The sequence below is a fragment of the Phaethon lepturus genome, unplaced genomic scaffold (genome assembly GCF_000687285.1).
Source record: "Phaethon lepturus isolate BGI_N335 unplaced genomic scaffold, ASM68728v1 scaffold578, whole genome shotgun sequence".
In the NCBI taxonomy this organism is placed as follows: domain Eukaryota; kingdom Metazoa; phylum Chordata; class Aves; order Phaethontiformes; family Phaethontidae; genus Phaethon; species Phaethon lepturus.
The window spans coordinates 106162-119441 of record NW_010556707.1 but is presented as its reverse complement, the minus strand read 5'-3'; the positions used below and the strand labels follow the sequence as shown (position 1 = coordinate 119441).

General features: G+C 39.5%; 1 protein-coding gene across 1 annotated transcript in view; it reads left to right on the top strand.

The window, feature by feature from the left end:
- Nucleotides 1-1401: 1401 nt before the first annotated feature.
- The window catches only part of SH3KBP1 (SH3-domain kinase binding protein 1), a gene marked incomplete at its 5' end in the record, with an annotated part of 104896 nt that continues 93017 nt past the window's right edge, over nt 1402-13280 (top strand). Inside the window, one exon of the mRNA XM_010292532.1 lies at nt 1402-1525. Within this exon, the coding sequence (XP_010290834.1) occupies nt 1402-1525 (124 nt within the window). The remainder of the gene's footprint in view (nt 1526-13280) is intronic.

Below are 13280 nucleotides of genomic sequence, written 5' to 3'. Positions count from 1 at the left end.
TGTGGTGGTCTGAACTGCTTTCAAATTAAAACAAAAAATCAACCCAGGAGCACAAGAAATCTGCTAAAAAAGTTGAAGATGGAGAGAAAGCACAGGAATCACTCCTGAAGTAACAATCATTTTCTTTATAGTGAAACTGTACATGTATCTAAGTTGAAAAAAATACAACAATTCCTCTATAGTTTGAGGAAATATTTGCTTGTATTGTTAAGGTATTTGTTTTCTAAGAACTTGAGATTTTCAGAGCTAAGTGATACAAAACAGACTTTTTTTTTCTATAATAATTAACTAGTACCATTTAAGATGTGGGGTTGTTTTTTTAACAGTAAATGTGAACACCCTCAACTTGTAAATTAACTTTCTATTTTCATTTTTATTGGGCGGCAGGAAAGAAATGGATCAAACGTTGTTGGAGACTGATGTGTCACAGACTGACACTGTCCTCCCCTGTAATTTTTTTTCATGAATGGACAGTGTCTGACAGATGAAAAATGCTTATCTGTCAAGGGCGTGTTTAGCTGATGCATATAATAAGTCATTTCTTGCTGTCCCATTATAACCTAAAGGCATCTGGTTTCTAAGGGCTGTCATTTCACTGCCTGACACCACCATTCAGTCCTGAATGGGTTATACAGGAGGGAGTTTGTAATTTTTAAGTGGTATTTTCTCTTGGGATTGGGCTAGGAAGTGTCTCTCCTCCTTCTGACCATATCATTATTATGTATTTCAGTAGCTCTTTGTAAATCTGGAGTCAAATATTCATTAGTACTCTTCTTTGTTTTCCATAGATTTCTTACGTTACCACATTAATGATGTAGCAACATTCTTAATTTTTAAAATAAACAATTTCTGATTTTGATGGAGAAAGCAGAAATATTCACATGATTTTTATTAAGATACCTAGTTTAGATTCTCTGAATAACCCTTTGCAGGCATTTCTCTTTTACCATTGATTACTTAGTGAATTTAATCTGCAAATTGCATCCATTAAGAAGATGGTCATATACATATATGTACATATATACAATAGGAGTACAGTGTGTTCTGAAAATTTAGTGATTGAACTTATATCCATAAAAATTGAAATGTAGAGACACCATATGCTCTGTAGTTGTTCTTTTATCCTTTTATTTAATGCTCGTCCATGCTTCTGACTGCTGTCAGCACTGCTGACATTTACAGATGGGTGCATGCATCCTTCTTGTTTTTACTTAAAAAAAAGGAAAGAAAGAGGTATGTTCTGGCTTGGAGCCTATGCCATGTGCTCCTTATACCTGAAATTAATGCAAACTGCTGAAAATCATTATTGTCATTGTTATTTAAAATCACGTATATAATATGACTCTGTGAAGTGTTGCTTATGTTAAAACCTCCTTTTTTGTTGTTTTTTTCTTGGTGCAGGTGGAAGAGGGCTGGTGGGAAGGTATTCTCAATGGAAAGACTGGCATGTTTCCTTCCAACTTCATAAAGGAACTGTCTGATTCTGATGATGTTGGAATAGCACAGGAAGAACAAGTAAAGCCAAGTAAGGAAAAAAGTATTATTGATGTTCTGTGTGTATGTCTGTGTCTTTGCCCACTAACACATTGATAGGGTTGCACATTCTTATCTCTTGCTTGGAAGTGTTTTTGAATGCCATGTTCTTAATTTATGCTGTGAAAGGGTCAGATGATGATGATAGTGTGTACTTGCAATGCTACCTGAGTTGTAATATTGGCAACACTCCCTGAGCTGTGTTAAGTCTTGCTGAGCTGCAACAGACCGAGAACAGAGGAGACAATGGTGATTATTGCATTTGTATTTCATACAACTTCTGCTGAGCTGCAACAGACCGAGAACAGAGGAGGCAATGGTGATTACTGCATTTGTATTTCATACAACTTTTTTTGTCTTTAGATGTGGAAACTGAGCAAAGTAACCAAACATCTACAAAGTGGCTGTGCTTATTTAAACGAGGGATTAAAGTGCCATGCCTTCTATAATGACTCCAATAGATTTAAGGATTCATAATTATTGGTGTGGGACATGCGGCACTTTTTCCCTCCAGGTGCTGAGCATGTTACTATCACCTCCGTCAGCCACTGCCCCAGCAGCCAAAGGGAAAAAGGCCAGAACTGGGACATGGACTTTGTTCTCTCACTTACAGTGGGCCAGTACTGCTGCAGGTGAAAAGCATGTTTGGTAACTAAGTTTACAATAGTATAAGCATGGTAGTGAGTTGTCCTATTTATAACTTGCCTTGAAGAATAACCTGAACCAAAAGAATGCTGTTACATGAAATGGATTCTTGCTGGTCATCATGTTTTTTTCTGTTTTTCAAACAGATATTCTTCTTATTTCCTAGTTCAGTGGTCAATCCTGAATCTTTAGTGAAAAGGAAAAAGGGCAATTGTATTTATATATTTCAGGTTAATTCCACAATACCTGCCAAGGTCTTCCTATTTTCAGCACTGCAGATGTTCATTACTATGTAGCGTTCTTCTGAGGTCTCTGAACAAGCAAAAGTGAAAGGCCTCCCAAGATCTTTGTAAGCTTATTTCAGCTGAAATTTACCAAAGCCTTTATGGTTCAGTCCATTTGTAAGAGGCAGAAAGTTATAACACTTCCTTTTTTTCCCCCTTTTTCTCTCATTTCTCCATTTAAGGCAAATTTATCACCGTTATTCCATCCCACAGAAATAAGATCCTAAAGTACCTGACCTTTGCGATGATGAAAATTTCTTGCATTGTTTTTGTAATGGAGTACCTATTCACGTGTAGTGGCACTGGTGACGTAGTCTTGTGGTCAGTGCCACTAAAAATATTTACAGGTAACATTCCTTCAGACCGGAATGAAAATATTTTAACAATTCTAGTGTGATGGAAAGAGAAGAAGGGCGTTAAATGAAGTTGCACATTTCAGTGAGATTGCAAGCTGCTTTCTGTAACCTGTATATGCTATCATGAATTTCGTTCATTAGAAACACAGTGAGTCTTGGAAGAACCAATTGTGTAGATGTAGTTTCAGCTCTGGATTCTGTAGAGTCTGGTAGTCTATAAATGAAAAAGGTAAGTGATACTGCCCAGGATGAAATACCCCAATTTTATCTGTAGGGATGAATGGAATATTCCTTCCCCAGGTAATTTGGTAATATTTAGTTTATAATGAGGATCCTAAAAATGTCTTTTAACAAAAACATACATTGGAATGTGTAAAAGCAGCCACAAAGCATTAGCTTATTTCATTGCTGTCCATAATGGCACATGCTTAGTTCAAACTCAGTTTTGTGTGCTGGTTCTTACTGTCAGTGGAACCTAAAACCTGTGATACTTGTATTGAGAAGATAACGGTAACACAGATATTGTTTTTGTCTCTTCTAACTAAATTGAAGATAACTATAGCTGAGAGATGGTTTTTCTTCTTTCTTGTATGTAATTTAGCTCTTTGGAGGTGCTTTGTGGCTAGCTAAGATGATGTGTTATTAAGAGCTATTTTCTCGATAGCAAAATACCTAAAAAACAGAAGAACACTGTAAACCTCATGAGAGAGAAACAGGGACTCAAGAAATGTTGAGATTCTTATGAGAGCTTTAATGCTTTTTTATTTATTTTTCTTACAGTAAAACTATCAATTTAAGAATTGATTCCCCTAGCAGAATTATGGGAAATATGCATCAACTCAGTTCTTTCTATATGGTTTATGTAACTGTTACAGGTGTTGCTCTGTAACACATGGTGCTTTATGAGGCTGTATTCAGGTACGGTGACTATCTGGATTTGAAAATCTCCGTAATGAGATTGCAAAAATTTCAGCAACTTTATACAACTGACTAGGAATAATAATTGCATTTTAAGTGTCTGTGCTTAGTCTTAAAACAAAGCAAAATAAAAACTGAGCAAGTAAAACATGGAAGATTTGGGCATTGGGCTAGCATTACTGTTTAAACGCTCTGGGTAACAGAAGGCGGTACCTTCATGTCTCTATATCAACTCCTCCTCCATAATGTTTCTCTGAAAACATTATTTGAATATATCTGTATCACAGGACTTCATAAGGCAGAAACCTTAAATATGAATGCTAGATTATTAAGTTAGCATTCAGGTGTGAGGGGCTATACCTGTACATTGAATTAGAACCTTGGGCAGTCACTGAGGTTCTACACAGCTTCTAGGGGGGTCTAGAAAGGGTTGGGGTATGGCTCTGTCATCTTGAGTAGCAACCTTGAACTCTTCAGCCCAGCTTGTAAAATGGATAAGGTAATACTTCACAGATTTACGGTGAGACTTGGGAAAGTAGCATGGGATCTTTGGAGAACGGGCACTGTGCAAATACAAGAGTATTTTTTAGTTAATACTTAAATTTAATGCTTTACTTAAAATTAGTTAAAATCAATCTTTTAATCACATTTTACTGATCCTCTCTAAAGAGAGCCTTTTTGGAAGAGCAAATGTAATTTCTTGTGAACTCAGAGTGGAAGAAATACAGAAGAGAAAAATCATATAATTTTGCTTTTTAAAAATAAGGTTAATAGAAATGCATATTTATCTGTCCTTCTGTTTTGATCTACATAGGTCCAATTGAGTTGTGTCCATGTAAATTTTATGGCAGATCAGAGTAAATGGCCAGAAGGAGTTATCTTGGTTTCTTTTCATGCTCTGCCATAGGGTAACTCAGAAGTTTCATCAGAACAAAAAAACACTTTTTTGAAAATGGCTAGGGCTAGTTTTGGAAGTGCCTAAATATTTCTGAATACTGATCGTGGGACTTACTTGCCTCTTAACTGGACGGGTTGGGAAGCTACGCATCCCCTTAGATGGTGGGTACTCAGCAGATTGGAAAGTGAGAATGTGTGGTGGGTGGATCCTGGCTGGACACCGGGTGCCCACCAAAGCTGCTCTGTCACCCCCCTCCTCAGCTGGGCAGGGGAGAGAAAATACACTGAAAAGCTCGTGGGTTGAGATAAGGACAGAGAGAGATCACTCACCCATTGCTGTCATGGGCAAAACAGACTCAACTTGAGGAAATTAGTTCAATTTACTACCAATCAAATCACAGCAGTATGATGAGAAATAAAAACTAAATCTTAAAAACACCTTCCCCCGACCCTTCCGTTCTTCCCGGGCTGAACTTGGCTCCCAAATTCTCTACCTCCTTCCCCCACAGTGGCACAGGGGGATGGGGAATGGGGGTTGTGGTCAGTTCATCACACGTTGTCTCTGCCACTCCTTCCTCCTCACGGGGAGGACTCTTCACACTCTGCCCCTGCTCCAGCGTGGGGTCCCTCCCACAGGAGACAGTCCTCCACGAACTTCTCCAATGTGAGTCCTTCCCACAGGCTGCAGTTCTTCACGAAATGCTCCAGCCTGGGTCCCCCCACGGGGTGCCGTCCTTCAGGAACAGGCTGCTCCAGCGTGGGTCCCCCATGGGGTCACAAGTCCTGCCAGCAACCCTGCTCCAGTGTGGGCCCCTCTCTTTCCACAGGTCCTGCCAGGAGCCTGCTCCAGCGTGGGCTTCCCACAGGGTCACGGCCTCTGTCAGGCATCCACCTGCTCCAGCGTGGGGCCCTCCCTGGGTGCGGGTGGAGATCTGCTCCAGCGTGGAGCTCCATGGCTGCAGGGGCACAGCCGGCCTCACCGTGGGCTTCCCCAAGGGCTGCCGGGGAACCTCTGCCCCGGCGCCTGGAGCCCCTCCTGCCCCTCCTGCTCTGGGCTGGGGGTCTGCGGGGTTGTTGCTCTCGCATGTTCTCACTCCTCTCTCCGGCTGCAATTGCTGTTGGTGGGGTTTTTTGACCTTCTTAACTCTGTTACCCCAGAGGTGCTGCTGCCGCTGCTGATGGGCTGGGCCTTGGCCAGTGGTGGGTCTTGTCTTGGAGCCGGCTGGCACTGGCTCTGTGGGACATCTCTCAGCTTCTCACAGACACCACCCCTGTAGCGCCCTTGATACCAAAACCTCGCCGTGCAAACCCAATACTGGATGTTACAAGATCCAAAGGTTGTGGGTTTGGGGGTTGGTTTGCTTGGTTTTAAAGTATTTGTCCCAGCTGCAAGGTGACTGCCAAATTTTTTGTCTTCAGAAGCACATTTCAGAATGTTAGCAGGGTTAGCTGCCCTGAGAGTAAAGCACAGTTCCTTGTTCTTTAGGGCATCCTCTTAAATTAAAACATTGGGGTTTTTTTGAGGGAATATTACAGAATGGACAGGAAGTATGCATTATAATTCTCTTACTATATTAAATGGATACATGAATTATAAGATTATTGTTTAGTTTTCTCAGATATCTAGTATTAATTTTAAGAATATTTTTTATACCAGCCTGTCGAGAAGCAAAAAGTTGTCATGTAGTCAAATGAATCGTATCTGAGAGAATCACAACTTAATATTAAGGAGATAATTTCAACAGCTTTTTAGTATGTTCATGGCAATGTCATGCCAAGGTTTAAAGGTGGCATTTTATATCTTGCTGTCTCTTGTATGTGTCTGTCCAGGAATTGCTAGGCCTCATGGTATGTATCAACCATTTTTAGAACCTGTTAGTGATGGCCCCCGACAACTCGTGACTGCTGGAGCTAGAACCATCAGCTCATGGTTCAGTCAGGCAACCTCATGTATGTTGAGTTCTTAAAACTTGAGATGTCCATTGCTGTCTCTCTGGTTCTTCTCAGTGTCATGAAACTTAATGTATCTTTCTCTTAGCAATTCCTTAATTGTTGTTTGACTGTTTTAATAGCCTTCTCTTAATGGTATTTTGTAAAAACAAGGTGGAAAGATGGATTTGTGGCATTTTTGCTTCCTCATTATGTAAAAATAAGGAAAGAAAAAACTTTTGCTGTTAATTAAACTACAAGAACAAAAAAAGAAACAGCTGTTTACAATACATAAATGAGAATAGCTTCTTATTTTCTGAAAGTCCAACAGAATGATATGCAGGGGAAAAAAATATACATTTTTGGTACCAAAATGAGCCTGATGCAATGTTGGGACAATTCACATGTATTGGCTATTTTGCTATAAAATTTTACAGAAGATGTTAATTTTTATGATGAGATTGGCAGCAAGCTGTCATTGGTCTATTTTGGGCTTGCCTGGGTACCTTGGCTTTAAAAAAACCCCAAAAACACACAAAACACTTCAGCTGATGAAGCCTTTACTTTCACTTGAATTTTCTATTATAAATGTCAGTTATCTTGCTATCAGAAAAAAAAGAACAACAAGAAATTAATGGTTTTGATAATAAAGATGTTATCTTAAAGATCTAAGACAGGAAGTGGGATTTGTTTGGGGTTTTTTGTTGTTTTGCTGTTTTCTTTTTTAATTTCAGTATTTTGTTTTTGTCAGCATGTGCCAAGTCAAAACACCCAATTAAGCTCTTGGCTGAAAAATTGATTTATTCAGGTTTTAGTGTCCTATCCCTTCAACTAAGCATTGTTTAAGACCAGTTCCCGTGTCCAAAACATTTCTAATAAGTCAGCTTGGAAAGATGCAGTATTTCTGATGCTCACAGGATCCTGGTATATGAAAGAAATGTGAATATTTCAGTGCCCTGTTTGGATGTCAGCTGGGCTTGTTCGAGTGCACTAAATCTGCATCAGGAGTGTTGAGCCACTGTGAGTACATCATTGCAGTAATAATTTTTTTCAGGCTTCCTCTGTGCTCTGTGAGGAGGCTGAATCAGACCGAGAAATAATTTGATTTGCAAGTCTCACAACTTGATGGACAACAGACAAAACCTAAGAAAAAAATGCATTCTGTTGGACATTGTAAAGAACAGCTTTAGCAAAATCATGAGATTCTTTTATCTGACATACATGCAGTAAGAATATTTTAACTTCATGTACAATCAGATACTTTTGTTATATTCTCGTTGTTTTGCTAATGACGCTTTGAAAATGTTAGTGACTGAAAATACAGATTAAAACCTCTTCCTCTCCCTTCTTTTTACCATCATTCGATCTCTTCACCCCCACCCTGCCCCTTCTCTTTTTTTTCCTCTTTCCTTCTCTTGCCTGCTGTCAGGAAAATCTGCCTTTGAAGGGACAATTCTGTACAGAGTGGCACCGGCAAAGATTGACAGCTACAGACGCTATAACAGTGAGTGTGTTTCAAAATCAACAAGCAATAGCTTTAGTCCTCAGTACTTGTTTGATTTACCTACACTTGTAAAATGTGCCACTGCTACTCACTTATGGCTACTCTACATGCATATATTTGTCTGTAAGCTAAAGTCAGTTTGCTGCTGCTGAACTGCCTAGCCCTAATGCAATGAGAATGCACTCGTTCCTTCTGTGCATGTGTGTGTAATATGTCCATATAATGTATGTGTGTAAGCCCAGAGTAAATTGTGAATTACATTGGATGTTTGGGTCTCAGTACGGATTGAAACTAAGATCATTTAGTCCCATCATTTTTACTGCCTGACACATGAAGACTATTGATAATAACCACAAATCTTTGAATTAAAAGCCCTTCAGCTCTAAAAATAAAGTTCCCATTGTGATTGCTGAGTTCATAAAATATGCTTTGCTTTTCTTAAAGAACATTGTGGCGTTTGGTTTGGGGGGGTTGTTTTTTTGTTTAATTTAATGCATGCTTTTCATTCAGCATTCTGTCTTTGACAGCTATTACTCACAGCATTTTGGTTGATACATTTTTTCTGCCAAAGAAGATAAAAGATATAAAGCTATTCATTTCATGTTCAGGTTTTTGCCTTCTGTGTTTTGGAAGCAGGGAACATGCTGCTTTTCATATGCTCTTACTACCCTGTTAATATTGAAGAAGAAAGGATGGCGACATCAGGTGCAAGACAGAGGAAGTAAGGAAGACAGAAATCTGTCCTTCCACCTGCTTCCTCATCAAGAAATCTAACAGAAAGAGATCCTACTGAGTCACATACAGTGTGACTAAGTACAAAGTATTCGGTCCTGTCCTCCAGTGAACAGGATGTTGTGCTAACTTTGGCATCTGCTTTCATCCCAGACAGCTTTTTCTTGAGAAGATCCAAGCTGTGCTACCCTTCTTCCTCCTTTCTGGGTGGGGGTGTTTGCACTCTTGTGTCTGAGGACTTCTGTCTTATGCATGTTCACAGCAAAGGATGAAGCAGTTGAAGTGGTAGTCTTCTGATAACTTGCACTTATACCTTCCTTTTTTTAAACAAAAACTGATCTTTTTTTAAACAAAAATCTTTGTGAATGTGTGCAGCTCTGAGTATTTCCCTATGGAGAATTATGTCCCTGACTACCAGAATTCATCTCTTTTCTGCAGCTCTTCTCAAGCTTCCAACCAAGCTCTTGCTCTGGCTGGAGCAGACCATGTGGCTGGTCGTCTTCACATTTTTCTGCTGCTTCTCATCTTATATTCTTCATGACTGCTTATGCATCACTCAAATTGCATGCTTCTTGTAGAGTTCTTAGACCATCGTGTCCTCAAATGCACCTATCTGATGAGCATAATAAGGATTTATGAATTAAATCTCCAGTGTGCTTGACTTCTCACTTTAAGATCTAACTTCAAATCAGATGCAAGATCTGTCTTCGGAGCCTTTCATTTCACGACATTAACCTTTCTGGGCAGTGTTGCCTAACATTGCCTTTCAGAGTTTTACAGATACCTGCTCTCCATGCCCAGCCCATTTTCAGTGTCAAATGGCCCTTCTTTTTTCAAGTTATTTAGGGTGAACCTAAGTGAAGTCAGGAAGAATTCAGTCACCTTTCCAGGTGTGCTAGAGCTCTGCAGTTAGTTCTCCTTCTTTATAATACTGGCCCATGGTCATGCCATGTCACAGAAAATAAATTTCATTAAACCAGTTTCATAGAGAGCAGAGTTGGATAGGTATCTACAGGTATGCTTGATAACCAGCTTCAAGAAGGCAGCTTCACCCATAGTAGATTGTTTCACATTGCTCTGGCCAAACACTCATCTAAACTTTGTTTTTAAAGCTGACCAAAGACAACTTGTTTAATATTAGCTCCCGTGGCATTTGATTGAGACTTGCATGTTTTTTCATGCTGCAGAGGTATTTTGCTTTCTCTATAAAACTGCATCTCAGAAGGCCAGATGTCCAGCTACATTTGTGACCTGTTTGTTGCTTATTAGGTTGGAACTGGGACTGAAGTGGGCGATAGGCAAAGTCAGGTCATCTAAGAACGTTTGAAACAAAATGAGGGCTGGCATTGTTTTTACTATCAATCAGAGATGTTATCTCCTAAACTAACATACAAAAAGGAGCGTTCTTATTCTTCCCGCTATATCTATTGACAGCTCACATCCTGCATACTCATGTTCTTCCAGAGCAGGCCTACTGAAGGTGTGGCCAGCTCCTTCCATTTCATATCTGATCTGTGGTCCTTAGTTTTAGGCAAATATGCATGTGCTTATGGTCTCCAGTGAAAATCATTTGGAGACATTCCACAGAATTGTTTTCATTTAGGGATGTCTGTTTAAAACAACCCACAGCTGCTCGAATTTCAGCTTTCTGATTTCTCCGTAAGTTAAGCTTGAGTCAGTTCATAGCTTTAGATTAGTTATGCCCAAAGGGTGCTGGGATTCACCTGTATCACATTGCATGAAGCGTTGCTCGACTTTTGAAGCAAGCTTAGAGCTTTTACTTTATGAACATATGCTTAGTGCTAAAATACTTTTATTTTGAAAGCCATTTTGCAACTGCTGTGTTTAAAAGAAATTTTCTTACTTAACCAAGGCTTGAAATAGCTAAATGCTGTTGAATTAGTGTGTAGCTGCTTCTAGAGATACCTTCCACTGAAATATGCAAGATTGTCTCCTGCATAAACACTTGGCCTTGCCTTCATATGCTGACATGGCTTTTTTGGTCATTAGGTATGCCAGGCTCCGCTCAGCAAAATTCCAACTCCTTTGGCATTCTGCTCTTTAACCTGCTGTCAGAAAATTTTAGCTACTGCATAGGCTGGCTGAAGAGGGACACAGAGCAACAAAAAAATAGTTGCTTGTTGTTTTGTTGATCAGAGCCCTCTTTTCTCTCATCCTGCAACTTTCCTGCACCTCCACGAAAGACGCTTCTTGGATTTTTTTTTTTTTATTTTTACTGGTTTAATTTCTCTTTCTTCCTTCGCTTTCTTTTTCTTCGAAGATGAAACTGATGAAACTGAGGAGCAGGGCAGATACAATGCTTGATTTGACAAATATTTGCCTCTCTTTCCTTATATGTGGATCCACAATGCTGTCAGTAATAGATATTAGATATAATGGAAGAAGATGAGACAGGATCGTTGAAACAGAAATACTCGTGAGTAACCTTAATTGTGTTTTCTATTGCTCCACCACTCTTTTTTTGTTTTACTTTTTTTTTTTTTTATCCTTCCCCTAATCCTTGAGGAACAATGGCTGGTCAGAGTTCAAAGAAATCAATATGGTTGATGTATTTATGATGTTATTAACCCCATTTAAGAGTGTCTGATACGAACTAAGTTAAATGAGAAACGCAAATGTGGACAGTTCTGAAGAGAGAACAGTTACAATTTTTTATTTCACCTCAACTTCTTACAATTTGCTTACTAAGAAGACCATATATTAAATACACGGCTGCTACAATGAAAAATAACATCTGAGAAAGAACAATGCTAAAATTGGGTGAGGGAAATTTTTATGATGAAAAATAAGCATCCTGTTTTCTGGAGAACGAGTATACAGATGGCGAGGGATTGGGGGTGGTGGGTGGAAGAATTATGTTGACTAGGGTGAAACACATTAAATCCTTCCATTGATTTGGACTCCCACTAGCCAGTGGTTTTCCATGAGCCTCAGAAAAGACCAGCTTTTGCTGAGTGGCAGGTAAAGAATCCCTTTGGCTGTGGTTGCTTACCTGTCATTTCATGTGTAATAACATGTTCCTGTACTTGGTGAGAACAAGGGTGGTGAGAAAATAGCTCCAGAATGAAGATGATGATGGTACAGTTGTAGAGCTCCTGAATGAATGATTGTTTCTATTCGCTCTTACAGTACTCGGGGAAGTGGCTGGGGATGAGGTGAAGCCACCAACTTCCGTATTGATGGCTCTGTGTTCATGCTGCAGAAGATGCTTGCGCTGGATTGCCCTTAATGCATGCTGCTATGTGGTGCTGGACACCGGTCCCCTTTTCCCCGCATGATTTCTTGTGCAAGCATAAAAATCTTGGGGCTGTTTCTTACGTGGCAAGAACTGTTGCTCTAAGGAGAACAAACATGCTAAGGGAAATGACAAAATGTTTAGATTACATGGTTACATTTCTTTAAGGAACATAATTAAGAATAACAAATAATGACTAATATTGAGATAGTCTGCCTCAGCCGTTTGTACGTGTGTAACCACTCTTGGTAAAGAAGCATAAATTTGTTTTTTTGAAAGTGTGAATTTATTAACCTTTAAACTATGAAGGATCAACATGGCTTTGTTCTACAGTAATATTTAAAACCAAACTTCCTTTTCTGGTTTTGATTTTTTTATGACACTATGGAATGTTGTTGGGGATGGCTGCAACAAAATACAGGACTTTGACAGAAAGCAAGGCGCAAGATAAATACCTCATAGGCTGTGGGTATTTGTTCTGTCTTCGCCAATATGTGAGGAAAAGGAAGAAGGACAAGTTCCTGTCTCATCTACTGCAGTTGCCATGTAACTTCACCTTCTTTGTCATTCAGATCGGTCACTTGGGCATTCCACACTGTCATTCTCTAAATAGAAGGAAAGGACGTATTTCCCCTTGCCTTCCTTTCCTTCCGTAAAAGGCAGAAATCCCAATAAGCTCCATTTACACAGTTCTTATTTCTGTTAAACACAGTTGACAGCATTTCTCTCTGGCTGCCAGTCCAAATTAGGAGATCCTTTGCATCGTCTCAGGTGTGTGCCTCAGAACAGCTGACCTTTACATCACGTAACAGAGCTAGCCTGAGAAGTGCTTAGAGGGCCAGAGCATCCTTGGCTTATACATCATCAGAGTGGTCCGTCTTTTGCCCAGTGCCATAAATTGTCTGCGGAGAGAACGATCCAGAATAAAGAAAAAAAATTAAATTGCTAAGTAACAGCTCAAAATAGAAAACTCTGTAAAGCTCACAGTGTATTCCCCTTTTTTCCTGCCATTTTAAGCTATTTAGAAACAATTTGTTTCCTGCTTTGAATGGAGTTAATTTTATCGCCGCTGTTTGTTTTTCTTTTAACAGCTTTAGTTTACACAGCCCTTTATCATCCCTAAATATCTTTCTGATTTAGAACTTTGGTTTGATGCCAGCGAGCCTCTGGGGCCATTGGTGAATTAAGTCTGATGTTGTGGTCTCTTTTTAATCCCTGTTTGAGCT